The sequence below is a fragment of the Toxorhynchites rutilus genome, chromosome 2 (assembly GCF_029784135.1).
Source record: "Toxorhynchites rutilus septentrionalis strain SRP chromosome 2, ASM2978413v1, whole genome shotgun sequence".
Taxonomy (NCBI): Eukaryota; Metazoa; Arthropoda; class Insecta; order Diptera; family Culicidae; genus Toxorhynchites; species Toxorhynchites rutilus.
In genome coordinates this window covers 256808062-256834718 of record NC_073745.1, presented here as the reverse complement: position 1 = coordinate 256834718, position 26657 = coordinate 256808062, and the positions used below count along the sequence as shown (strand labels likewise).

Here is a 26657-nt window from a genome sequence, read left to right as displayed (position 1 = left end):
TGACTTTTGGAAGAAAATTGTTTGAACCGATTAGAGTAAGTTTAAGGTTAAAAAAACCAAGGCGGTATAATAAGGTGAAACGTTATGTCAGAATTGCTGTTCAGCCATTACTTGAATTCGAATTGACAGCGACCAGATGGCTAGAGTTTTCCGAGGAAGAGGACAGCAAATGACATGCAATAAATGGCCAATGGGGAGTGCATACCGCTATGTGTTTGTTGCTCATAAACGTTGTTTTTGTTTACGCTGTTGGCATCATTGTTGTGATTCGGTGACTACTGACTACTGAGACTGGGATGGCTGTTCGCGCCCGACTCGACCGCTCCGGAATGACGTCATCGTTGCACGCATTGAGCGCATGCGCGGGACATGCATCACCGACATCACCATGCACCGACGAACCAATATTCATCGCTAACGCTACCCGTTCACAACTACATAAAAAGAGGTGGCGGTCGAGAGCTTATTCATTCGGTTTTACACGTTATATTGTAACATCGTCAAATAAATCACTAGTTAGAAGAAAAGTGTTTGACTTCCAAGTGCACTCTTGCCTTCCGAATAAACCTTCGCACCATCGATATCTGGCTAGTAGACTGCTGTGGAAACCAATACCTGCCTTTCTCAAGGCAGAAGAAAGAGTTAATTTCCACACAGTTGAAACGTTCTTTCCGCTTTACAGTCCACTGCCTTGGCGCTGAGGAACGCGCCAACATATGGTCCTTCGAACCGAATATCGAATCAGAGTGCTTATGCGAATTGGTTATCCGGTGAGAGTGTTGTGAACGGAAGTCTGCTAGGGAAAAGTAGTCCGGAAACGCGTATCGCGTGAGAAGTGTGAAAAGAAAACGTTGAGAATGCCAAGAGTACGACACACACCGAAATCCGACCAAGTTTCGGATAAAGAAGCCGCCACACCATCGAAGAAGGAAGATCCCAGAGAATCCTTGTGCAATCAGCTCCAGCAGATGGAAGCTGCCACACCAAAGAAGAAGGAAACAGTGAACACCAGAGAAAATTTATGCTACCAGCGTCAACAGATCAGCAGAAAAGTGAATGTGATTAACCGTCATCTTGAGGAAGCCGAAGATGAGCCACAGAAGATAAACCCATCATTACTGAAAGTGTTTGCGAAGAAACTGGAGCTCCATTATAAGGAGTTCACAGACATTCATCGCGAAATACAAACATTGACCGTTTCATCTGACATCGAGGAGGAGGAAGAAAAATTAGATCAATTTGACGCGCTTCACACGAACACACTCGCTTTGTTGGAGCAACTCACCGATATATTTTCGCCTGCCATGAATTCCAGAACAGAAAATTCAAATCAAACTGTGATTGTTCAACAGCCAATAAGAGCACCTGTGCCAACTTTCGACGGCAGAGTGGAGAACTGGCCGAAGTTCCGCACGATGTTTGAGGATATTTTCGCTCGCAGTGGAGATTCCGATGCAGTTAAACTGCACCATCTCGACAAGGCTCTAATAGACGATGCAGCGGGCTGGATTACAGCAAAGATAATTACAGACAACAATTTTCAACAAACATGGCAGCAACTCATCGATCAATATGAGAATCCAAGAGTGATCGTCGACACACATCTCGACGGATTGCTTGATTTAAAGCCAATAACTAAGCGAAATTTTAAGGATTTACTCGAATTAGTTAAATCTTTCAATCGCCATGTTGGCGGGCTCGAGTATCAGGGGCTGAAAGTGGATGAGCTTTCAGGCCTCATTTTGGTGAAAATTCTTACGTCGAGATTAGATAGCCAAACACTTCAACTTTGGGAGAGGAACCAACAGCATGCTAAATTACCAAATATTCAAGACACCGTATCCTTCCTTCGCAGCGAATGTCAAGTTTTGGAAAGGTTCCAGAATCAATTCCAGGTTACATCAAAGGAGGCGCAGTCTAAGCAGTATACGAGCTTCAGGCCGTCGAACCAGAAATCATACACAGCAACAGCTGCAACTTCCGTAGGTTCCTGTGAAATATGTAACGAGAGCCACCGCCATTTTGAGTGTCCGGAGTTTCATAAGCTATCACCGATCCAGCGTAACGCAAAGGTGAAGGAATTGAAAATCTGTTTTAATTGTCTCCGTCCTGGGCATAGATCCCTAGAATGTTCATCGAAGAAAACATGCGCTCGATGTCACCGTAAACATCACACACTTTTGCATCAGGAATCGTCTACTACAGAAGACCATTCTTTCAGCCACAAAATGGAAGAACAACCATGTTCCAGCACCCCAGAGAAGTTTACCGTCTGCGAGCCAGTCACCAATACGGTTGTATCTTGTAATTGCCACAGAGCTACTACAACTGTGATGTTAATGACTGCTATGGTGCGGGTCAGAGATAATTGTGGATACACAACGCCTTGCAGAGTGTTGCTGGATAGCGGATCACAAGTGAATTTCATATCCAAGTCGTTAATCGATCGTTTATCCGTCACACGACGGCCAGTGTACAAGCCCATAGCCGGAATTGGTGGGACCAAAACGTACGCCAAAGAAACAGTGATGGTGGAAGTAGAATCGATGCACTCCGACTATTCCACCAATTTTGAATGTTTAGTGGTTCCTAACATAACGGGATCAATTCCAGCAACGCATATACAAGTATCATCATGGCCAATTGATAACAGTATACCCATCGCAGATCCGAACTTCAACAACCCGGCTCCCATCGATATGCTAATTGGCGTCTCACAATTTCTACAATTGTTGAAGACGGGCCGTGTTCAGCTAGGAAACAACTTGCCTGAATTGATAGAAACACATCTTGGATGGGTAGTTGCTGGTAGCATCGACGATGGCGACTCTCAACATTGTTTAGCCGTTGCAAATGATTCAATCTCCGAAGTTCTACGCCAGTTTTGGGAGTTGGAAGAAATTCATGAAGCTTCACAATCTACTGAACAAGAAGAGTGCGAGAAAATATTCCAAACAACCCATTATCGAGATATTACAGGAAGATATGTGGTAAGTTTACCTTTGCGAGAATCAATTCAAGACCTAGGTAACAATCGAACACTGGCCATGCGACGCTTCCTTTCGCTGGAAAGAAGACTTGCGAGAAATCCGGAACTGAAGCAACAGTATCAGCAATTTATCGAAGAATATGAATCTATGGGACACTGTCGAGAAATAAAGGAATCCAATTGTTCACTCGACAAGGGCACGTATTATATTCCGCATCAAGCTATTCTGCGCCCATCGAGTTCAACAACAAAACTGCGAGTAGTGTTTGATGCATCGTCTAAAGCATCACCGAGTGACAAATCACTTAATGACGTCCTTCAAGTAGGAGGAATACTTCAAAGCGATATTTTCAGTATCCTGCTACGATTCAGGAAACATCGTTTCGTTTTCACAGCCTCTCACTTGATAGTGCAGATCATACAACAAGACGTTTTTGCTGATGAAATTCAACGAGTACGAGCTGGAGAACCCAGTAGGAAATTATCCGCTCTTAATCCTATTTACATAGATGGAGTGTTGCGCGTTGGAGGAAGGCTTCAAAACTCTCAGTTATCTTTTAACAGCAAGCATCCGTATTTGCTCCCTAAACATCCAATTACCGATCAAATTATCCGCATGTGTCATGAAGAACACCTACATATCGGACCAACAGCATTACTAGCAGCTCTTCGTATGCAGTTCTGGCTAATAGATGGAAGATCCAGCGTTCGGAAGATTACACGAAATTGCGTCACCTGTTTTAGATCAAAACCTAAAGGTTCCAGTCAGTTGATGGGAAATTTGCCGTCTTGCCGAGTTACACCCGCTTATCCGTTTGAAAGAGTTGGAATCGATTATGCCGGGCCTGTGTTTGTCAAAGAAGGTCAACATAAACCAAAGATTGTCAAAGCATTTATAGCTGTCTTTATATGCATGTCAACTAAGGCGGTTCATCTAGAATTAGTATCTGATATGTCAACAGCTGCTTTTTTAGCAACATTGCAGCGATTTGTGAGCCGACGGGGCCTTTGCCGAGAAATATTTTCAGACAACGGAGCCAACTTTAGAGGGGCCAAATCCGAGCTAAATGAATTGTATCATCGGTTCAGAAACCGAGAAGTTGTACACGAAATTGAATGTTTCTGTCTACCAAAGGAAATCTCCTGGAATTTCATTCCTCCAGAAGCGCCAAATTTTGGCGGGCTCTGGGAAAGTGCTGTCAAGATTGCCAAATACCATCTTAAAAGGATATTGAAAACTGCAAATCTGACATTTGAAGAGTATACCACCGTTCTCACCCAAGTAGAGGCAGTTATGAATTCCCGTCCTTTATGCACAACATCTGCAGTACCCGATGCTGATATTCTTACGCCAGGTCATTTCTTAATAGGTCGTCCCCTGATTGCGACACCGGAGCCTAGTTACAACGAACTACCAACGAATCGATTATCGAGATGGCAATTTCTTCAGCACTTACGTGAACAGTTTTGGAGACAATGGAGCCATGATTATTTGTTGAGTTTGCAGCCGAGAGGTAAAAACCGTACGAAGCAGCCAAATATTCGTCCTGGTATGATCGTGTCGCTTGAACAAAGAGATATACCACCGCAATGTTGGAAATTGGGGAGAATAGTACAAACCTATCCGGGTCCCGATGAACTAGTAAGAGCAGTAGATGTCAAGATAGGAGATTCGGTGTATAGAAGAGCAGTATCGAAATTATCTGTCCTTCCCATTGACGACAATGCAGCAGATTCAGTGAGTTCTTTGCAGCCTGGCGGGAGTATGTTCGCGCCCGACTCGACCGCTCCGGAATGACGTCATCGTTGCACGCATTGAGCGCATGCGCGGGACATGCATCACCGACATCACCATGCACCGACGAACCAATATTCATCGCTAACGCTACCCGTTCACAACTACATAAAAAGAGGTGGCGGTCGAGAGCTTATTCATTCGGTTTTACACGTTATATTGTAACATCGTCAAATAAATCACTAGTTAGAAGAAAAGTGTTTGACTTCCAAGTGCACTCTTGCCTTCCGAATAAACCTTCGCACCATCGATATCTGGCTAGTAGACTGCTGTGGAAACCAATACCTGCCTTTCTCAAGGCAGAAGAAAGAGTTAATTTCCACACAGTTGAAACGTTCTTTCCGCTTTACAGTCCACTGCCTTGGCGCTGAGGAACGCGCCAACAATGGCCACTAAAGCATTTTAATCTCTTTGGACTGAAAATAGCGCACCTTCAAGGTGTGCCTGGGATCATTGTCCATTCATTTTCCTGAGTGACGGCTTTAAGTTTTCCTCCAAGACATTGACGCAGGACTCAGCAGTCTTCTTTACATTGATCTTGACGAGATTGTCCACCCCATTCCAAGAAAAACAACCCCATCACAAGAAACAATTCTCCACCGTGTTCAACTGTTGCTTGAGTAGGCTGGATAGCTCAGACTTCAGACTGTCATTTCTTTGTGTTTTTTTCAAGGAGCTGGAATTGACAGGTGGTTCGTTTTTGACAGTATGACGATGAGGCATAGAAGATGCGGGAGGGGATGAAAAGTGACAGCAACTATTTTTGTTTATAAACAATCCAGGTCTGATCTTTATGCTACAGAGCGTTTTCACACAACACCAACAGTTATCTACGCTGGTTCGGTTTCTATCGAACTAGCTGTAGTGTCCCGCAACCTGCACGATCAGTTTAATCTCCAGCTGAATAGGCAGTCGCCGGGAAACGACATGATTGAATATCCACGGGTGAACAGCGTACCGCTGAACTCACTCAATCGTAATGGGTCGCCAACGATTGATGTGACCAAAGCGAATGTACGCAGCAGTATGACACTATCCCGTCGGTAGTGGCTCTTCCATATACCCACTAGTACAGCTCTCACAATCGCTGAATTGTCAATCCCAGCAGCAACGGCAATATTCCTCACGTTCCGTAAAACAGCAATGGAAACAACAACTTTCAGTAGTCACCGAATCACAACAATGATGCCAACAGCGTAAACAAAAACAACGTTTATGCGCAACAAACACATAGCGGTATGCACTCCCCATTGGCCATTTATTGCATGTCATTTGCTGTCCTCTTCCTCGGAAAACTCTAGCCATCTGGCCGCTGTCAATTCGAATTCAAGTAATGGCTGAACAGCAATTCTGACATAACGTTTCACCTTATTATACCGCCTTGGTTTTTTAACCTTAAACTTACTCTAATCGGTTCAAACAATTTTCTTCCAAAAGTCAGTATGACTGGAGCTTCTGGTCATAGACAGTCATCATTTTCTTGAACCGTTTTGCACATGTTTTGGTGTCAGATGATTTTCTTCATTTCAAAATAAATCATGCAGAACGCATACTCTAGTTGCAAATCATGACGATGTGTGAAAATTGTATAAAAATGTCAAAATAATGATATTCTTCATATAGATACACAGTTGCATGTTAACCCTTTGCTGTCGCATTCAGTTTGGACATGGGTGCCAAACTGGTCGGAATTATTTTTACTTGAAAGAACAGTGTACATAATTAATTAACATTAATACATAATTTGTATGACAATCAAAGATAAACAAGATTTTTTCAATTCGTTGTGAATTTAAGATGTGTATCTACTGAATAGTGTGTTTTAAAATGATGTTTTTATATATAAAAATATATTCTAAAACTCTCGTTCGTGTGCCATCTTTCGACACAGTCCCTCAAAATAAGGTCCTGGTTTTTGACTACAGTTCTGCACGGTAAAAAAGGTTTGGTGGCTGAGAACAGACATAGGAAGGTGAAGATTTGATTTTTCACTTGCATTACTTTTTCCAAAAATGATGCCTTATTCTGTTGGAATAACACGGTGATTTCTATGCTAAAACGGCAGCAAATGATTCAAGAATACTTCTTTGAACTCCTATTGAAATTCTTTGTTTTAAAGTGGCTTTAAACTTTTCAGTTCACTCGCCTCTACATCCTTGAACTCCTAATTTCTTATTCGCGTGAGTGAAAAAGTCATTTGAAACAGTCCCTTCTGAGAAATAAAATCTAACATTAAATGAAGAGTGCAATAAAGGTGTTTACTTGGTAATTTTTAATAAAAAATAATATTCAGGAATGTCCACGTGCCCCTTATTAATTCAGAGATAAAATCGTGAGAAGCAGAATCTGACATCCAAACATGCATGAGAATCCTAGGGACCAGAGATACCAGGTAATTTTTTTCAAATGTCTCCACATGGTACGAAAAAATGTCTTCAAATGTCTTCACAATTATACCGAATGAAACTAAAATTCATAACTTACTTTTGAACAAAGCTTGATAACTTATTCAATGTTTATTCTAATTGACATTGTTATATAGTACCTTTCCTCAACCTTAAGGATTTGAAGTTTATTTCAATATATTCCGTATCTGCGAACTAAATTTTATGAGTTTAGGAATGATAATTGGCTTGATACACCGTTGATTGAGTGAATACCGCCCAGTTCTTCCACAAAAACGGAACTGTGGTAACTCAATTTGTATATTTCAGCTTTGAAGTTTTGGTAAATCATATCCATAAAACTAATTATTGAAACCGTATGTAACTGGAAAACTTTCGATTTGTGAAGTGGGAAAAAATTCTAAGTTAATCTATTCATAGTATAGGTCCAGAACAATAAAAATACAATGTCACAATCATTCGAATTCTCGAGTTCAAATGCACTAATGTCTTCTAGAGACAATATGTATTCAGACTGCTTGAAATTCTCCAGAATGTCAAGTATAAAAGTCGCTTTGTTGTTAAAATCATTCTATCATTCTACTTGTGGATTTTGTGCTTGGAGAAGTTTGAAAAAAGCGAGCTTATTGTCCCGAGACAAAAATCTCCGTTGATTACTAAGAATAAAAGTAAACAAGTGCAACTGATAAAAAAAAGCGAGCGAATGACACTGAGACAAAAACCATACTCCTTTTGTCGATGTTTTCGGTCAATAGTTAGAATTTTATGGAAATAATATCTCTTGAAAATTCATATACGCTACAGGGTCTTTCAGAATAAACGCTCACGCGACAAAATCGAATAGCTTTTTATAAAAAAAAAATTTCACTCCGTCGATGGTAACACTGCATTCCCACTTCAGGACGATGATCGTTCAGTCTGATCGGATGGTTTTTAGTGTCAAGATATACCATTTACAAGAACGTGTATTTATAGTGAAATCATATTACTCGAGCAACCGAATCCTTAATGAAAATTTGTCCTCTTATGGTGAGAATTTCAACATTTCTCGTCGTCGATTACTTCATCTGGGAGTACGTGAAAGACCATTGCTATGTTAATAAGCCACAAAATTTGGAGGAACTTTAAGAAGAAATAACTCGATTTTCAACAGCATCGAAATCGTTATGTTAAAATTCGTAACTTACTTTTGAACAAAGCTTGATAACTTATTCAATGTTTATTCTAATCGTGTCCAGCGTTTCGAGGCGATCCAGCGGAAATTCATTCGTTTCGCCCTACGTAACTTACCCTAGAATAAACGGACCAGGCGTTACGCGGGACAGTCCCGCATTTGGCAAAAGAAACGAAAATGTCCCGCGATATCAATATATTTCAATATTATAATTTGATCATGTTGATTTTATTAAATGGATGAACCACAAAAAAACTTTTTTTTGACAGACTGTTCACGAGATCTTCCAATGCATCCAAAGACTAATACGTTGAGCTGGATTCGTCGCACCGACAGTGGACTTTTTGTTTAGAGTGTCAAATGGGAACGACAGCAACAAAATTAGAAAATGTGTTTTATAAAAGTCCCCTGTTGATCCGCAGAGACCAACGTGAGCCGGAATAACTAGTGTATACTGGACAAGAACAGACAGGGTTGTTTGAGGTTTGATGAAGTATCGTAAATGAAACGCTTGGCGGCCTTACGGAAGTTGGCCGGAACCTCAACTATGTCCGATGAGAAGATGTATGTCAACGTGTTCTTTTACCTTTTCTTGGCTTTGGTGGTCGGTTATCTCTCCATTTTGGCCATTCGCCCAAAAGTTTTCTATCGGTCGCAGCTGGGGGATGTTGGGAAGGTTGGCGGTTTAACTCCACCCGATCCATCCTCCAGTGATCTTTTGGCATAATGGGCTGATCCCAGGTTCGACCACATCACCTTCGCCACTCCCGGCAAGCACTTCGTACTGTATATCTCCTAGTTTACCATATGTTTCGAATGAAGAGCGGTTTGGACATTCTCTTCTCGTTTGTCAGAGAATGACCTTCTTGGAAAACTTGATGTGGGTATCTGGGGAACGTAAAGTATTCGGTCCCTTGCATTCGTTGAATTCTAGCATCAAGTACGTATTGTTTTTCATTATGAGTACGAAAAGAAATTTTTCACTTCTTCAACCGGAAAGAAGTTTTTCACCGGTACCTCAAGCTACTCCTTCTGGATGTCCAACTCCTTCGCTGTGGGGTTGAGCTGGCAGTATGAAAAACTCATCAAGTTGCTTACTGCTGCGAACCAACAGCCTTGAATCATTTTTGTCGTAGGCTTAATAAACCTAACATTTAAGGAAAATTTGTTCCATTAAATTATCTTTTGTAGTTTTTTTTCATCGCCATCCGAAATTAGTCCATTTTTTAATGCATACGTTAACACTAAAATTGATGAAAAATGGATTGGAATTTTCGAGCATTCCATTCGATAATTGGAAGAAAATTGTAGAATTTAAATGCTCTGACCGAGTGAGAGATTTTCAGACGTAAACAAAATCTAAACCACCGAAAAATCACAACTGAGTGATTACATGTCAGGTTTAATTGCTAGGACACATGTTAAGAGTTTCACGAATAAATGAGACTCTCTAAACTATGGTTTATGTTCACATAACGTATATACATAACGTTTTGTTTTTTGTGTCCCGCGTTAGACCTCTGACCATCTGGTCACTTTACCCTAGAGCGATTCTTCGAATCTACACAGCTATAAGGATCGTTGTGAATTGATCGTACTCGATTTACTGAGCCTACGTAGAGATGTAGCGAAGGCAACCTTCATTTACGATCTAATTTCCTCGAAAATTGATTTTGCTAATCTTCTTGAGTCGATAGATTATGGTATACGCCTTCGTATCCTGCGTTCACATACATTTCTCTGCCTCCATAACTCTCGCACAAACTACGGTTACAACGAACCCGTGTCGAGAATGTCTCGTGTATTTAACCGTTGCTACTTGTCTTATGACTTTCATTTAACTTGCGCAAGTTTAAGAAAGACATTCTCGATCACTCTTTCAAGTTAGGCATAGTTTTAAGTAGATGAGGTATTTTATGTTATTAATTTATTACGTATCATTAGGGCACTCATGTTCAGACCTGTTGATAGTGATGAATAAACACTAATAAACACTAAACATTATGCAACTGACTAATTGACAAGTTGACTTGACTAGACCGACAACTAATGATAGCTTGTTGCGATAACCATTAACCCATCCTCTGATCCTCTGAAGCGAATTTGAGTCCTCGCGCACAATGTGCGATGCACCTTAGTAATGTTGTTTTCGGTCGAAATTGATTAATTTTGGTGATTTGATAGTAATTTTTCGCGGCGACCCGTCTCATGCCGAAATCATTGGTAAAAATCTAATGGCATGGGCCAATCGATATGTCAACGAATTTTCTAACGGCGATTCGAAGATTGGTTTCTTCTCTCCATCAATGTTTGTCTATTGTTGTCGTGTTCTTGCGTCCGGCACCCACTTCGTCGCTCACATTTTCTCGGTACATTTTGTACCACAAACGATGCTTCGGTCCAAGGTATCTTCACTATTTGCCACAGCAGTCTTCAGAATGCAACTCGGTGCTGATGCGCAACAAGATTTTTGTACTCAGTTGAGCTCCCACTCCTTGCGCACACATGCGCTCTGGCGAATGAGCACGCTCCGAAACACAGATAAAATGTTTGGTTGTCAGAGCCGTGGGCGCAAGCCCAGTTTTAAGCTGAGTTTTACGCTGAAATTTGGGCCGTGCTTACGTGCCGTGCTGCGCTCTTGAATCTGGATTGCTCTCTCTGTTGAGATATTTTTCTTCACACAAGCGTAAACGGTTCAAATGGGGGCGCGCTGTTGTTTTTATGCTTTGCTTAGAACGAACGAAGACAAAGCGGGCGCTAGAATTTGATGTATATGTGGGTGTGTGTGTGTGTGTATATATATATAGAAGGAGACGCGCATCACACAAGTGAGAAGAAATGTTTAGTATCTGAGTTCTGCGCCGGGTACATTTTGCGCTTTCGTGCTTATGAATTTGTGCGCTTCGCACCAAGAGAGAATACAAGTGTTCTTTGAGCGCGCGCTGAGCGCTGCGCTGCGTTTGTTTTCTGAAGACTGTGCCACAGTCAAGATTCGGTATGCGTCCGCGTACTTAATTTTGTATTTCTCACGAAATTTTATACAGATTCTTTCATCCTTTTTTTTAAATAGGCAAAAATCGAAGACGAACAAAACACGTGTAAGTAACTGTAGCAGAAATTACTGTAGAAAATTAACTGAACTTTCGAAATGGCTGAACTTGTCAGCATAAATTAGAGACATGACTACCAACATAACGCCACAAAAAAAAACACCAGAATGATTAACCCGCGGAAATTTAAAAAGTCGCGATATTTTTGAACAGAACTCGCTCAACAATTGTTTCTCGTCGCTACACTGGTTACAAAATGCACAAAAGGAAAAAAATGCCAAATTTTCTATTCGCAGGCAGGAATTTTTGGCTAATACTTCTCATATTACACTTTATTGAATAAGATTTTCTTATAGTGTTATAAATGCATTGAGAATTACGCAACATAATCCTGATCATCTTCATCATCGTGTTCCTCGTCATCATCATGATCATAATCCTTCTTCTTGCGTGAATAGGCTCGCTTCGATGTCACCGGAACTTGATCCGTTTCGCCGTGCAACAGAGAATTTTTGTACGTCACAAGAGACTGCCAGTCCTCCGAGCGACTTGACGGTATTCCAGCGTTTAGTCGTCGCTCCATGAAATTGAGACTGCAAAAAAAGATTGGAAAGATATTTGCAATAGGGGGACACATTTTCTGTAGGCTATTTAAATTACATCAACTTTTTGTCCTGCTTGATCAGCTTATTGGTCAATTCAGCCAGAACCTCTAGAAAAGCAATACACGGTGGTGGCGCCGAAGGATCTTCGTACCCATCAGCTGAAACAGTGACGGCGAATAGAATTCCAGCCCGGTGGAATACAGTAATGGCCTCGCGATTCTTTACTGCATCCAAACCGAACGAAAGGGCGAAACGTTTTGCTAACTCTTTAAGGTCCTGGAACTCTTGTGAATTCTTAGATACCCGACCATTTGGGGAGGCTTCTTGGATGTCTTTGAAGACGTTGATCAAACTCAGACACATTGTCATTGCGCAGTTCACTTTGTTGATCTCGCGGGTCTTGCCAAGGGTTGTTTTAATAATGTCTCCATATTCATTGTAGCACTGTGAGTGGGGAAAAATGTTATTTCTTCAAATGTGGAAAAATGTATCTGGATGTTACTTACCCTGAGATAGTGTTTGAAGATATCTGCGGCCGATTTCATGGGGAGAATATTGTACACAATCAATTTGCAGTAAGCTGCTAGAAAGTTTCGTCTCTTGTGCAATTCCTCAATCCTGGTCTCGTCATGTCCTTCCTCCTGTTCAGTCGAGAACACATTCGCCTGTACAAATTCGTTCAACAGGCCTTGCTGTTCGGGGCTTGGAATGTAAACAAGTTTTCTTATATTCTCGTTGGGATGGGTCACCAACTGATCACTGAACACGACAAGAAGGTCACATATCGACATGTAGGCAGCTTCCTGAACTGTTGGAGCAACTTCGTAGTGCATCAGTTCGTTGCAGGCGCCGAAGTATTTTTTGAGATTACCTGACAGTTCATCCACCTCTGAGGATGCGGATCTGTCCATTGTGTTTTCAAGATAATACAATCCCCAATTTATAGAAAAGAAGCAAGCTTCGATACAGTAAACTAGGGCCTCATGAGGAATTCCGTTATCTCCGGCGTTTTCGGAGAGACTTTCCTCGATATCCTGATAGAGCGAGTCAAACAAATTCCAAGGGTTCAAGTTGTGACACGAGTAGAGAATTGAAACCTTCTTCAAGCTTATGTTGACATTGTATATCTCGTCCTCGTTTGGAGTTTCTTCTCCAGCAATAAGGTTACGATAATCATCGATTGCCTCCTTGTAGCGATTGACGCACTCGTCGATAACATTGGACCTCGCCACGTCACAGCGAGTATAGATAGCACTTCCTTCAGTGCACAAGAATTCAAACGTCTTCGAACAGGTCTCCAAAACTTCACGATCAACGTGAATCGACATTATATGGGTCATTTTGTCCAGCAATGCTTGCAGATTCGCTTCTTGTCTGGTGGTTGTGTATAATTCCAAATCAAAGTACTGTGGGATTGCTAACAAATTAGTCAACTTTTCGCTATCAGCGCTATATTTGTTCAACAGTAGTGGCAAAGTTTGAATGAAATGTTCCGTCAACTTCTGCTTGTCGTCCTGTACTTGTTTTATCTCCTTCGCGCTGAGTGTCATCTTCCTGCTACTGCCCCGACCAACCGGTGGTTCTCCAGTGGCAGCTTGCCGAACAGCGCTAACCATGATCTCGATCAGCGTCGATTCCTGCTTGTTATCTAACGTTTCCTCCATGGGACCCGACTCCTCGAGCAACAAATCAGTCATGCATTCCCAATCTTTAACCATTGGGTTACTGTCGATAAATGAATCCACCAGATATGCACCGTGTTCGTGCAGTTCGGATTCGATGAAAAACTGCACCAGATCACGAATCAACGGGGTATTCGATAAACGCTTCTTGCCTCGCTTCGTATAGGTTACTTGCGCGTCAGCGTCCAGACAGAAGAGACGCACGTTGAGGAACTCTGCCGCAGCTTGCGCAACTCCGCGGTGTGACGAGTACACCAACTCGTACACAATTTCACAATCCTTGTCCGTCAGGATGTCCTGGTGGATTCTGTTAATGAATGTTTATTGTTTATTAAAACTACCAACTAAATTTAACTACAGTAGTCGGTTCGGTAGCTGGCCGAGAAAGGAAGCCCAATTATCGACATTTGTTTGCTAACTGGACCGTAAGCTGAGTTGTGTCTCGCGTTCCTCAAAAGAAACAACGTCATTTCACTAGCAGCATAGGAGTGAGGTTAAGATGGAGAAGTTCAAAGATCCTCCATACATTAATTTATGTAGCAATTCAGATGAAATCATGGAGACAAATGTTTCTCAATCGACCGCCGAGCATCAAAAACCGTGGCTTAGACGCTTCGACCGTCGCTTCTGGTAAAACATTGCCAAAAGAAGCATTTTAAGAACTACAAACATTTGGTTGCATTGGTAAGAACCTATGAATGAATGCTTTCACTGAGTGAGGTTCGAGAAGCAATCAAACGCATACTCTCAGCTAGGGATTGTTAACCGGTTTTACCGTTATCGCTTTTACCGTTACCAGTTTTACCGTTACGGTTTTACCGGTAATACCGGGTCATTTTTCATTACCGAATTACCGGTAGTTTTACAATCAATAACCGATTGTGTTTACACCATAAATAATATTTGCCTATAAACCGCTTTGACCAATAAACGATACCGGAGTGGAATTTATTCAAAGAGATATCAATCAACGTACATGTTCTAAATCCGAAATCACCATCGCCAGCCGAACACCTATAATCCTCATATACAGGCAAGCCATTTTTTTGTGCTGTCTTTTTTATGAAATTTTCTGTTCTTGTGCGGTATAAAGGATGTGTCACATCAATTGCATCACGGAAAAAACGCTGTAGAAATTTAATTTTTAGGAATTATATCTTCAGCTTTCGCTTATAATCAGATAAGAGTGTATAGATCACGTTGGCCATGCTTCACTGTCAATTTTTCGTAAATTTGGAAAAATGTCGTCGAACGAAAAAGAGCGTCGTGAATTAATCCTGCGCACTCATTTCGAAAATCCGGAGTTGTCACATCGGGACATCGATAAGATGCTGGGAATCGTCCAATCCACGGTCAGCAGAGTACTAAAACGATACTTCGAGAACCTAACCATCGACCGGAAGGTGATGAACGGCAAAAATGGATGCTCCGTCAGTGAAAAAGATCACAAGCGCGTAGTTAAGCAGTTTAAACGTGGTCCGAGAAGTTCGGTCCGGGATGTCGCCAATAAGCTGAATTTGTCAAGTTCATTCGTCCAGCGGACCAAGCAGCGGGAGAGCCTGCGTACATACAAGGTTCAGAAGGCTCCTAACCGCGACGAAAGACAAAACATGGTGGGGAAGACGCGAGCCCGGAAGCTGTACACCGAAATGCTGACGAAGCCGCATTGCCTGGTAATGGACGACGAAACCTACGTCAAAGCGGACTTTCGTCAGATGCCGGGCCTGTTGTTCTTCTCCGCAGAGGACAAATTCAGCGTTCCGGAGGAGATTCGCAAGCAGAAACTATCCAAGTTTGCCAAAAAGTACATGGTGTTGCAAGCGATCTGCTCTTGCGGAAAGCGGAGCGCCCCCTTCGTGATGACCGGCACGGTAAACGGGCAGGTTTACCTTAAGGAGTGCCTACAGAAGCGCTTACTATCACTATTGAAGCAGCACGAGGGCCCGACCATCTTCTGGCCGGATCTCGCTTCGTGCCACTATTCAAAGGACGTGTTGGAGTGGTACGAAGCCAACGGGGTCACCTTCGTGCCAAAGGAAATGAACCCGCCCAACGCGCCGGAACTTCGCCCAATAAAGAAATATTGGGCGATTATGAAGCAGGCCCTCCGGAAGAACCCAAAAGTTGTCAAATCGGAGGCGGACTTCAAGAGAAAATGGATTGCTGTTAAAAAAAAAACTACAACCTGACGTTGTACAGAACCTTATGGACGGGGTAAAGAGGATGGTGCGAGCATACGGGCTTGGGCTCGAAGTATGAATAAAAAGAAAATGCCAAAAGTTGTTTAATAGTTTTTATTTTACTGTCTAAAATTTTCAAAAGGATCGGTCTACTGGGCGAATTTCTACAGCGTTTTTCCGTAATGCAATTTGATGTGACACACCCTTTATGAAAAGAAGCATTTACGAGATTTTTGCATCAATCGATCTGAGCACTCCATGACAATTTATCACAATGAATAGGATAATATATTATATGAAACTAACTATCAAACAATCGAAAAATCTCCAAACGGAAATACCTTGTTCTTATTGGTCGATATTGAAGATACAAGCTTCCCCTTGTACTCACAATTATTGCTCAGTCATTTCATGATAGATTTACGAAGGTTTTGCAATCATTTTGAGCTTTCCATAATAATTCATTACAGTGAAAATGAAAGAAATTATATATCTTATGAAAGTACAGACTTTAAAACCAATGCGCTTGGAGAAATCGGCATTGCAGATATATGAAAGTAGAGGAAGCTTTTTTCCCACCGATATGTATTCCCTAACAGAGATTTCAAATTCAAGGTGCCTGGGGGAAATAAGCTTGTAAATACCCTCGTAGTCGATTGTTTAACAAGTGACGCGCACAAATGGATTGTGCTCATTATTTAGAGGCAAATGAACTGAATAGTTCAAAGCCTCTTCACAAAGTTGATGGGTCTGAGCCTAGGGGCACGGACGGGATCTTGGCATAGGATTGTGATTGCGTGTAGTAATTGCATTTGAATTGAGTTTTTCATTGTTCAAAATCTGTATTTTTTTCTCTTTTAATACATCAAATGGATGCCCTGGAAAAACCGTTTCCTGTATGTACTTGTATCCTTCAAACGGGTTAGATGACATAACGTGGTAGAATTCGGTACCGCAAATCAATCTATGACTACAAAAATATATTATAGATAAAAATAGCATTATCTCCTTCGTTACCACATTGTCCGGAATATTGTTTGTAATAACTTTAAAGCCCTGTAAGATCACGACTACTCAAGCGATCATAATCTGATTTACGTGGGTATACCCATTCGATCTTCTAAATCTGCAGCCATTTAAATTTACTTATTGCATTTTTACATAACCAATGAACATACTCGATATTATGACATCCTGGACCTACACGATAAAAACATGAATTGAGCACAAATTGATTGGACAACATACAATATAATATAGAATTAATGCCTATTATCGGTAAATGGAGAATAATTCATTTTACGCATCAACTCACATTATGAGCTAACGCCGGAATCTAGGCAAAAAGATTGCTCGTTGCGTCGGGGAGGAAGCGAGTGGACAGTGCAATCGAAAGAGAACATACCCAATTAAATCGTCAAATTGTTAACTGTTTTACTATATTCACTGTTCATGTTTCAAGCAAAGAAAATCTGGATAAATTTCCTGTCTAATGATATATAACACAACATATGTCGCATTAACCATTTTGAGTAATATGCGTTTGAAAACTCTTAAAAAAAAATTATAGGAGGTTGTGTCCAAGATACGACCTCATTGTTGACGTAGAACTACGCTGTTATACCTTCGGATATTATTCTATAATGCTGTGAAATTTTCGAAACAACTGCTTAGTAGAATAATCTTTGAAATGGTTTTTCATTGTAGAATCAGTTGACGATAATTGATTGATGATTCATTCTTGCCCTCGCAAAACAATACACTAGCTGATCGTATGTCGCAATTTATTTCATGTCAATGCATTGAAAATTTATCTCGAACGCTATTCCGGTGGCCTTTTTCGCAATTGACATAGACTCGGCTATAGTCGATTATATACATGTTACACCAGCACCATTATTCCACATCTCATAACTACATCAATATATCTTTGGCACCGAATGGAAACAACAACAATGACAACACTTGAAAATATCATGCTACATGTTATTTAGTATTGTATCAAAGCAATCGCACCTCTAGGCATAGTTCGTACAACGTAAACCAAGCGCCAAACAAGCGTTCGCCATAGCATGCATACAGAACCATACATTGGTGGCTTGAAGCTACTAGGAATACAAATACTTCTCATCATTTTGCGCTATTCTCAAAAGAAACGCTTTTGTTAATATTACTGGCCTCAAAAAAGTTGCATTACTTAAGTAAGCGACACCTAGTGCTCCCGTGGCCGAGTGGTTAGCGTCAAACCTAACATGCCGGGGGTTCGGGTTCGATTCCCGTTCTGGTCGGGGAAATTTTTCTTCAAAGAAATTTCCTCTGACTTGCACTGTGGTCACGCGTATTCTAGAGCTTGCCACTCAGAATGCAATCATGGCGTGTTATTTGGCATAGAAATCTCAACTAAGTACTAATGAAAATGACGCAAGTAATACTACGTTGAGACGGCGGAGTTCCTCTAGGAACGTTAGTGCCATATAAGAAGAAGAAAAAGCGACACCTAATCACATACAAAACTCCAGAACGACATTTACTTTCTTAGTGACTAAACAAGCGAAATAAACTCTTTTAGATAATATCAACAACCTCGAAAACAGTAGCAATGCTTCATTATGATCAATTCAAATATTCCTCAAAATTTTTTTTTGAGCATAACCTTAACGCCTGCTTCGCCATAACGTCAGTTTAATGCATTGATGCATTCTTAAAGGCACTAAAGAAGTCGTTTACATTTTCGACCGACGCGCCGAAATCGCCTATTTTGCTGTTGTTCGATGCTGTGTCACACTCGCGAAGGCTCGGTTCAGTGCGAGCGCTTTTCACTACACCAACATCGCGTGCATCATTAGATGACGCTTGCCTCGAAATTCGTTTTTGCAGGGCTAGAGCCTTCACGGCGACTTCAAATCCTACGATTTCCCCTTCGTTGGTTGTCGATAAGTTGGTCGTTATTGACAGCTCTGTTCGGGAAAGCACACAAATGGACAGAACAAATGTATGGAAAAATGGAAACGCCTAAAGTTTTCATGAATTTTAATCATTTACAAACCAGGAGATTCTAATGTATAGAATATTAAACAAATCTTAGGGAATTTCCGATTCGTTTAGTATGTAAATCGCTAAAATCCGTTCGCGGCAAAAATAGTTATTAACGTTAACTTTATTTCATAAAAACGTGACCTGTTTTCTGATTTGGCACCCTTAATGAAAGACGTAGTTCTACGTCAAAACATTTTTCGTAGAGTGACCCTCTATATAGAAATCAAAGACATAGTCCTATGTCAAAACAAAGAAGTGATGTGAAGCTCATTGTAACTAGCGTGGGCATTGCCGGTTGCATACATGCTGGCGAATAAGTTGGGAGCGATGAATGAGTGCGGACCAAAGCAATTGTTTTGACGTAGGACTACGTCTTTCATTTCTATACCGGGGTGTAAAATCAAAGTTTCGAAAACGAAAGCGTTACGCCGGAGACCGAGATTTTGAGTGTTAATAGCTCCCAAACAATTGAACGAAATGGTATGATATACACTTCATTCGAAAGATAAAATGTCTACGCGTTATATACTTGTTACTTTCTGATCCAAAAACTTGTTTCAATAGTCTTAAATTTGCTTTCAAAATAGGCTATTGAAATCACCAATCGGTATATAAGCGAGCGCCGCTCGGAAATCCACTCAGTTCTAATTGAACAGGGATTGGAGCATGTTGTCGCTGTTGTGGTGAAGCTCTTCATTTATAATGAAAGCGCGGATGAACGGTGTCACCAAGAGCCTGTTTGTGCACCTTAGGCCAGAAGGGAATCCATCAGGAGGAGAGTGATGCTACAAACGGTTCCCCGGGAAGATCTCGAAGCAGCCGCTACACACACACACATACACGCACGGAATTCTTTCCGTTTGGATCGAGAAAGATCCGGAAAATAATCTGCCAGTTCCTCTAGGAATTTAAAAATACATTCATGTGAAAGAGTTTATTTGAATGTTTTCTATCCATGTAACACTGTGACCAAATATGTTATAATCAAGTGCTATTAACAGATGGTTATCGAGTTAGCATTAACCACTGGTGGGCTTCCAGTATCGAGGAAAATGTGGAAATATCTAATCGTTACTGAAAATAATCTGCCAGTTCCTCTGGGAATTTAAAATTACATTCATATGAAAGAGTTTATTTTAATGTTTTCTATCCATGTAACACTGTGACCAAATACATTAGGTTTTGTGATTTTTCAATCAATCGCAATCAACAGGATAGCTTCTGAAGATTATTCTTCCCCATCAGTAGGATATTTCCGTATCCAATATTGGATGCATAAAACCTTGTGCCTCCAACGTAACGCTCTCGTTTTCGAAGTTCTCCAAATATTCATTCATTCAGAATGAATTCAGATTCAACTTCATACAAATGATCTCTAAATCAACGATAGTCCTACGTCACCCTTGCGGTTATACCATAGATATAACCCACTTCCTGTTTTTTTTTTTGTTTCAATAAGAATCCTCCGATGGATTGGTTGAAGAATGATGCTTCAATTAACTGAATAGAACTTATGTTTAATAGAATATAAATAAAATTAAAATTTGGAACTTTAATGTTGGTAGCTTCGTGAAATTTCATATCAATGACCGATCATGCATTGTAAAACTTTTAGCACAAGTGTAAGTGTAAAAATGTATATGGTAGCGATTGTGATAAAATGACTTGAAATATGAAACGATTTTTTTTTCACTCAATGCGACGAGAAAAATTAAAAAAGTGAAGGGATATTCGAAAAAGTGATTTCCCATATGCTCTACATATCGTATTAGGTGCTGTTAGATTAATTGAAATTCGCATTGAGGCATATAGCACCGTGTTCCGTTAGGTTTAAAGCGAAAATTGAAATGGGTTGAGTAAACACTCAGAACGTAAAAATTATAATATGTTTTCTCTATAATAAAGTTTTTTTCTGGTGAGAAAAATTGATCATTGTGTTCGATAATGATAATAATCTTATATTACATTGGGGATTTTTTTTTTCTGACGCACCATTTCATCCATACAGAACACAGGAGCCATCTCGTCCAAGGTCACAGAAGGCGGCTTTCATCATATCTCATTCCACTTCGTCATCTCTTCCGTGATACGCACCATCCAACGACTAATCGCTATCCTTCTGTCATCTCGGTTGAAAATACTGGTGAAGTGAACAAACAATATCCAACAACCAAACAAAACGGCTCTTTTCAGGACCATTATCAAAGAGTTTAACAATGTAATTCTTCATACATATCCAAAACCAGCATGCAACAGATAGCCTAATGGAATCCTACGTCAACTATGCGGTCGTCTCTCAGACACAACCTTCCTGTGACTTTTTATGTTTTATATGCATTTCAATGCGAAAAGAGCATATCTGCTGTTTTTTTAATTGGGCTACTGCTCAGACAACGTTCGCCCAGCCAAAGAGCAGTCCAGTTAAAGCAGGTCCAGTTATCGAACGACTACTCTACCCATGTTTGTATAGGAGACGTAAACGACAAAACGAACCAAATCTACTTTTTCGCCGTTATGCATTCTTCGCAATCATGCCTTTGTTCGACATGCAAACAAACAGTTATTTTTTTTTTAAACATTTGAGCAATTAAGAAAAAATCGTTTCCGAAAAATCACTGTTTGGTCGCATAACAGACGTAGTTCCATACAGCTTTCATACATCATTCGAAAATCAACAACTGTCAGTATTTTGTGCTATAAGCTAAATCTACATTTGAATCACATTCTTTGCAGAGTTCAAACATTCCTGTCACGATAGTGTCTTATTACTTATGGCGGGTTTACATGAGGGAGATCTATAGCTATTCACGTTCAAATATGTGTAAACGGATGAGAATAAATATGATACACTTATTCGAGGTATATATAACTTGAATAAATTCAGCATATGTAAACGCTTGAGAATTTCTCACTGGTGAGAAATCACTAAAGTTGGATGCAGTTCTACTTCAGGTGAATAAATTCACCTAAAATATAAATATATTCATTATAGAAGTTCACGCTAGTGTAAACGGTTGATGCGATTTCTATAAATCTCATCATATTTCTTCACATGAATATATCACTAGTCTAAACTCACCCTTAGTGTTTCCTAATAGATGAATATAAGATACCATTGAAACGCTGCTTATATAATTACTATTTTCTGTACACTGCACTGCGATGAACAAAGAGAAGCAATTGTGTTTTTTAACCCATTAACGACCAAGCTGTAAAAATTATTTTTTCAACAAAAGCCATTGGTGTAATTTTGATTATTGGCGTTACAGAAGCCTCAATCTTCAATAATTATTTTTTTTCCGTTTTTTCTCTTTCCGAAAAATGACAAAAAATCAAAAAAGCGCCAAATAAAAACATTGGCCAAAACCTACATTTTTGTTCCTGTAGGAGGTTCAATCTGATGGTTTTCTTCCTACATCACAATGTGTGATCTTTTATTAAGGTAAAGGTGGAAGCTAGCCACAAATGGCTGCCACAATGGCGCTCATTTCTTTCATCTTCCTCCCTCACCCCTCGCCCGAAAATCAATAATTTTACGAAACAGTGTGAATAAAATGATCGTTTTCGCACACTTCCCATGAAGTAATATCAACCAAACTCTAATCGATTACTCACAAGATATTAAATTTTCATCTGCTGTCGCACTGTATAGTGAAAAACGTCGGAAAACTTGAGCAAGTGCTCTGAAAGTTAAGTTTTCATTTTTCAATCTTCGGCAATGGTTTTGTTTGTATTGGTGAAAGCATCGTTATCTTTTCGACACTGATGCCAGACAACATCATCGAAACAGCTATCAAAAACACTCAATAAAATGTTATTCCTGAGTCATAGCGTTTCATGTCATAAAAATCAATAGAATAAAATTGCGTTGATATCAATACAATCATTATTTGTACGTTTAATGGGTCTATAATGCAAGTTTTAGCAACTTTAACATTGGGAAAGAAAATCGTATTGCAGAGCTCGGAACACTGCCACGGCTGACTTTGCTGTCAAAAATAGTAAACGGAAAAGTATTACATTCAAACCAAATGCCTCGCTCAACGAAGAGAAGGGTTTAAGCTCTCCAACGAGAATATGTAAAAAAAATACGATCAACGAAGGAAAATATTAAGGAATTATCAGCATCGAGTTACTATGCAGAAGAACTTGTTAATATCAAACGAACCCCAATTCGCATGAGTTATAAATTTGCTTATGTTACACTCGCGTATAATCAGAAATTAACTTCATTTGCTTCAATTGCACCCTCTATATATTTATGTATGTTTGCAATTGTTCATCGGAACATATCATTCATACATTTAACTTCAGTATTGAATTGTTATTTTTTTTAAATGTATTCAAAAACTCGTGTCAATGAAGCGCCACACGGTCTGATAAGTGAATTGATCTATTCATATGTGCTTTGCTCTTCTCTCACAAACACTGTTACCCTATTTTTACACGTGGGTTTACCTATACTACTACAATGGCTATCTTCCACCTTCACCTTAAAGTAATATTATAAAAAAGTTTACATATTTTTGAATTTTGAAAGGTTTTGTTTTTTTGTTAGGTTATGTGAGGTTATGTACTTTCCGCACGTAGTTACCTTAAACCGATTTTTATGTCTAATAAAGTGATACAATTTAAATGAAATTGATAGTAGGTGGTAGCTAATAGACTAAGCTATCATTTGATACTAAAACTTTATCATATGGTTGCTTTCCAAAGCCCTAAAAAATTATCAAAGTTGCTGTTCGATTTTTCGAAAGCTTGGCATAAAACGGGTTAATGTTATAATTATCTAAATTTCTGCATTTGGATCTTCATGTAGATAATGAAACAATCATATCAGTAGTAAAATTAAAATAATATTGGTTCTCAGCATCATAATTCCGCGGATTCCACATACTCAGCATTTACTCATACCGTTGGTGTAAGTCCCCACTTTCTTGATGCGATTGATCGTGATATCGGTAAATCATGTTGCTAAAATCAACAGCATTGCAGATTGCCTTTGCAAATTCAATTGATTGAAAGAACACGAACCTGTTGTTCTTATTATATCCCAGAGTCTTCAGGAAAAAAGTACTATCATAAACTCTCAACAAATCAAGAGCACCTTTTTCAGACATTTCACTAAATTTCTTCCAAACAGAGCAACCTGGTGATTACGTCTAGCTATGCGAACAAAGGTTCATTGAAACAATTGATTGTCAACATAAATAGACACAAGGGTTTTCCAGATGGAAAAAATATGTTTTAATCCGCAAAATCTCCTGGGCCCTCGTTTTGCCGATAATATCCTTCAACTGGACAGATCACTTAATTGGAAATTTGCATGGTTACGCTTGTAGGCACAAAAAATAACAAAATTGTGTTTTCCCAACACTAATTGTGTTGGTGATTACGTCTCCTATGCAAACATGGGCGTCTGTATTACTCACTTTAAAATGTTGATCACCAGCTTCACTGCGTGAACGGCCGCCTCGAACTCTTTGTCCAATGTCATCGCCACGATTCGATCCTTAAATTTCGACGTAAACAGCTCCAGTTTCCCCTTCAACTCCTCATTTTCGTACAAAGGTAGCAGTGCTTGCAAACATCGCAAACGCACTTCGCCGACCTTGTCATGCAACGTCCATCCGATATACTTGAGATAGGAATCGTCCAGAAAATTCTGCGAAAATTTCTGCATCCAAATGCCAATCTCAGACATGCAAATGGCTCTTATTTCCGGTAAAGTATCTCGATACCGATGTACGAAAACTGACTTGAACATATACGTAAGCATGTTCTTGATTTCGTCCATATTTTCCTCCAGCTCAGTGCGTTTCGCCATCAATGACTCCAGGCGGTCCGGAGCGCGCTTATCACGAGGCTTTAACCGTTCCGCATCATACTGTCGGGCCGCATTGTCGAAGTTAACGGACACAAGCAGTGCCACATCGACCAGCGCTGTCATCAGCTTCATTGCGGCCAGGGTAGCCGTATGACGAAAGGCTCGAACCTGTGAATCCGAGAGTCCCGTTAGCAGTGAAATGACATTGTCCATCAAAAATTGATCATAGATGATAGAATATTGACACTGCTTGACCAAAGTCTGAACAAAGTCACAAAAATTCATCTTGAACTTTTTCCACTGCTGTCCAGGCATGATCAGGGGATACTCATGACTGTCTTCGTCGAACTCCTCGGTCATCTTACGAATGATAGCCGTGTGTTCCATCGTCTGTTGCATCTCCGGCGTAATCTTCCCCTTACATCCACTGGCATGGACGAAGAAATTCATCAGTGCAATCAGAGCTGAATCTTTATCCAATTTGTAACTCTCAATCCAATCGTCCACTATTCCGGTTATAGCCGACTTCGAATGTCTGAGAATGAAATACAGACTTGTCTCGTCCGTTGTACTTTCGCGATCCGTCACTACGACTCTCTCCTCGTGCTCGTGATGGTATGCTCGTTCTTTCTTTTCACGTGGTTCCTTCGGGACGGTTTCCCCACGCAATTTCCTCGGCGCTTTTCGCTTCTTTTGCTGTAGCTGCTGCTGCTCATATCTCGATCCGAAAAAAATATCATCATCATCCTCATCAATAATAGGCGCTTTCAGTGGAACACCACCACGCGCCCTCAAGCGAGTCATTCTTCCCCCACGTCGACCAGTGCTTTCCTCCGGCTGCTGTTCCTCAGAGGGTCCTTCTCCGGGGGCCCCTCCGGAAGACCAACTCTCATTAAGCGGTTCACTGAAAAAGTTGCCAAAAAAAGGTCAGGTTCACAATACCAGATGCCCGTGGGACCGAATTATACTCACGCGTGATACGGCGCTTCAGGATGCTCCTCGAATTCCGGAGGAGGTTCATCCATCCGGATACGTTTTCCTCCCCGACGATGCATTTCGCCAATCTAACTGGAAATATAAAAGAAATGTAGTTTGTGTACAAAAGGATGATAAGATACGAATGAACTCTCAGAGTTTAAAGTCTCTTTAATTCAATACCGTTACTGTTACAAAAGGATTTGTTGAATTACAAGTAAACTCACATCGAATGAAGAAATATACCTAAATCACTCAAAAACAACACTAAAATGCACTTGGATTGATGTGCGTCTCAGAATCTCAAAATATTTATATTTGTTTGAATGTTTTGACGGCTCGATTTGCGTAACGCTAACGGTAAAAGCCACTGCGTTATATCCCTACACTCTTAGGAAAAATTAGTATATATAACGAATTTTTTGGTACATACACTGAGAGAAATAATTCGTAAATATAACGAATTTTTTGGTAAATACTACCAATCTATAGTCATTTTCGACCGTACTAATAAACACATATGTCAAGCAGAACCATGATTCGGAAGCCCAATATCGTCTACATTTTCTCGCCGAAAATGCACGTATCAGAATTATATCCTTATTATACCTCCGTATTGCCTTATGGGAACAATGAAAATGGTTAATACGTGCTTTTCTCACCAGTTTTCAGATATGACAATATCCAAGCTTACTAATGTTATCGAGTAAAATATACTAATCTCTGGTAGGGATGCGGGTTTGTTGACAATATGTACAAAAAATTTGTACATTCTACTAATTTTGCATTACCAAATGTATTTGGTAGTTTTCGACCGAGGATTTTTCTAAGTGTATTAGAGCCCCGCACACTACAGACTTTTTTTCAGCCGACAGTTTGGTCAAATCGGCCTACTGATGCAAAAACCGACTCAACTGAATCGGTGTAAGGTGCGCACAT

At 40.2% G+C, this 26657-nt stretch overlaps 2 protein-coding genes across 5 annotated transcripts; one reads left to right on the top strand and one right to left on the bottom strand.

Moving 5' to 3' along the window:
- The first annotated feature begins 857 nt into the window (after nucleotides 1–857).
- Nucleotides 858–5831, top strand: LOC129766835 (uncharacterized). The gene is made up of 2 exons (XM_055767435.1): nucleotides 858–3462; nucleotides 5611–5831. Exons 1-2 carry the CDS (start codon nucleotides 858–860, stop codon nucleotides 5829–5831), a joined length of 2826 nt encoding a protein of 941 aa, XP_055623410.1.
- A 5900-nt stretch (nucleotides 5832–11731) lies between these two features.
- LOC129769231 (cohesin subunit SA-1) lies at nucleotides 11732–26072 on the bottom strand. 4 transcript variants are annotated; one of them, XM_055771339.1, is made up of 6 exons: nucleotides 25946–26072; nucleotides 25716–25811; nucleotides 24349–25647; nucleotides 12525–14007; nucleotides 12074–12462; nucleotides 11732–12006 (listed from the first exon to the last, which is right to left on the bottom strand). In XM_055771339.1, the coding sequence occupies exons 2-6, from the start codon at nucleotides 25796–25798 to the stop codon at nucleotides 11790–11792; spliced, it is 3471 nt and encodes a 1156-aa protein (XP_055627314.1). In that variant the 5' UTR covers nucleotides 25799–25811; nucleotides 25946–26072; the 3' UTR covers nucleotides 11732–11789. The 4 variants fall into 4 exon arrangements, with proteins under 4 accessions (XP_055627314.1, XP_055627316.1, XP_055627315.1 ...); XM_055771341.1 differs by having other exon boundaries at nucleotides 25716–25807; nucleotides 25946–26046; XM_055771340.1 differs by having other exon boundaries at nucleotides 25908–26040.
- Nucleotides 26073–26657: the final 585 nt, after the last annotated feature.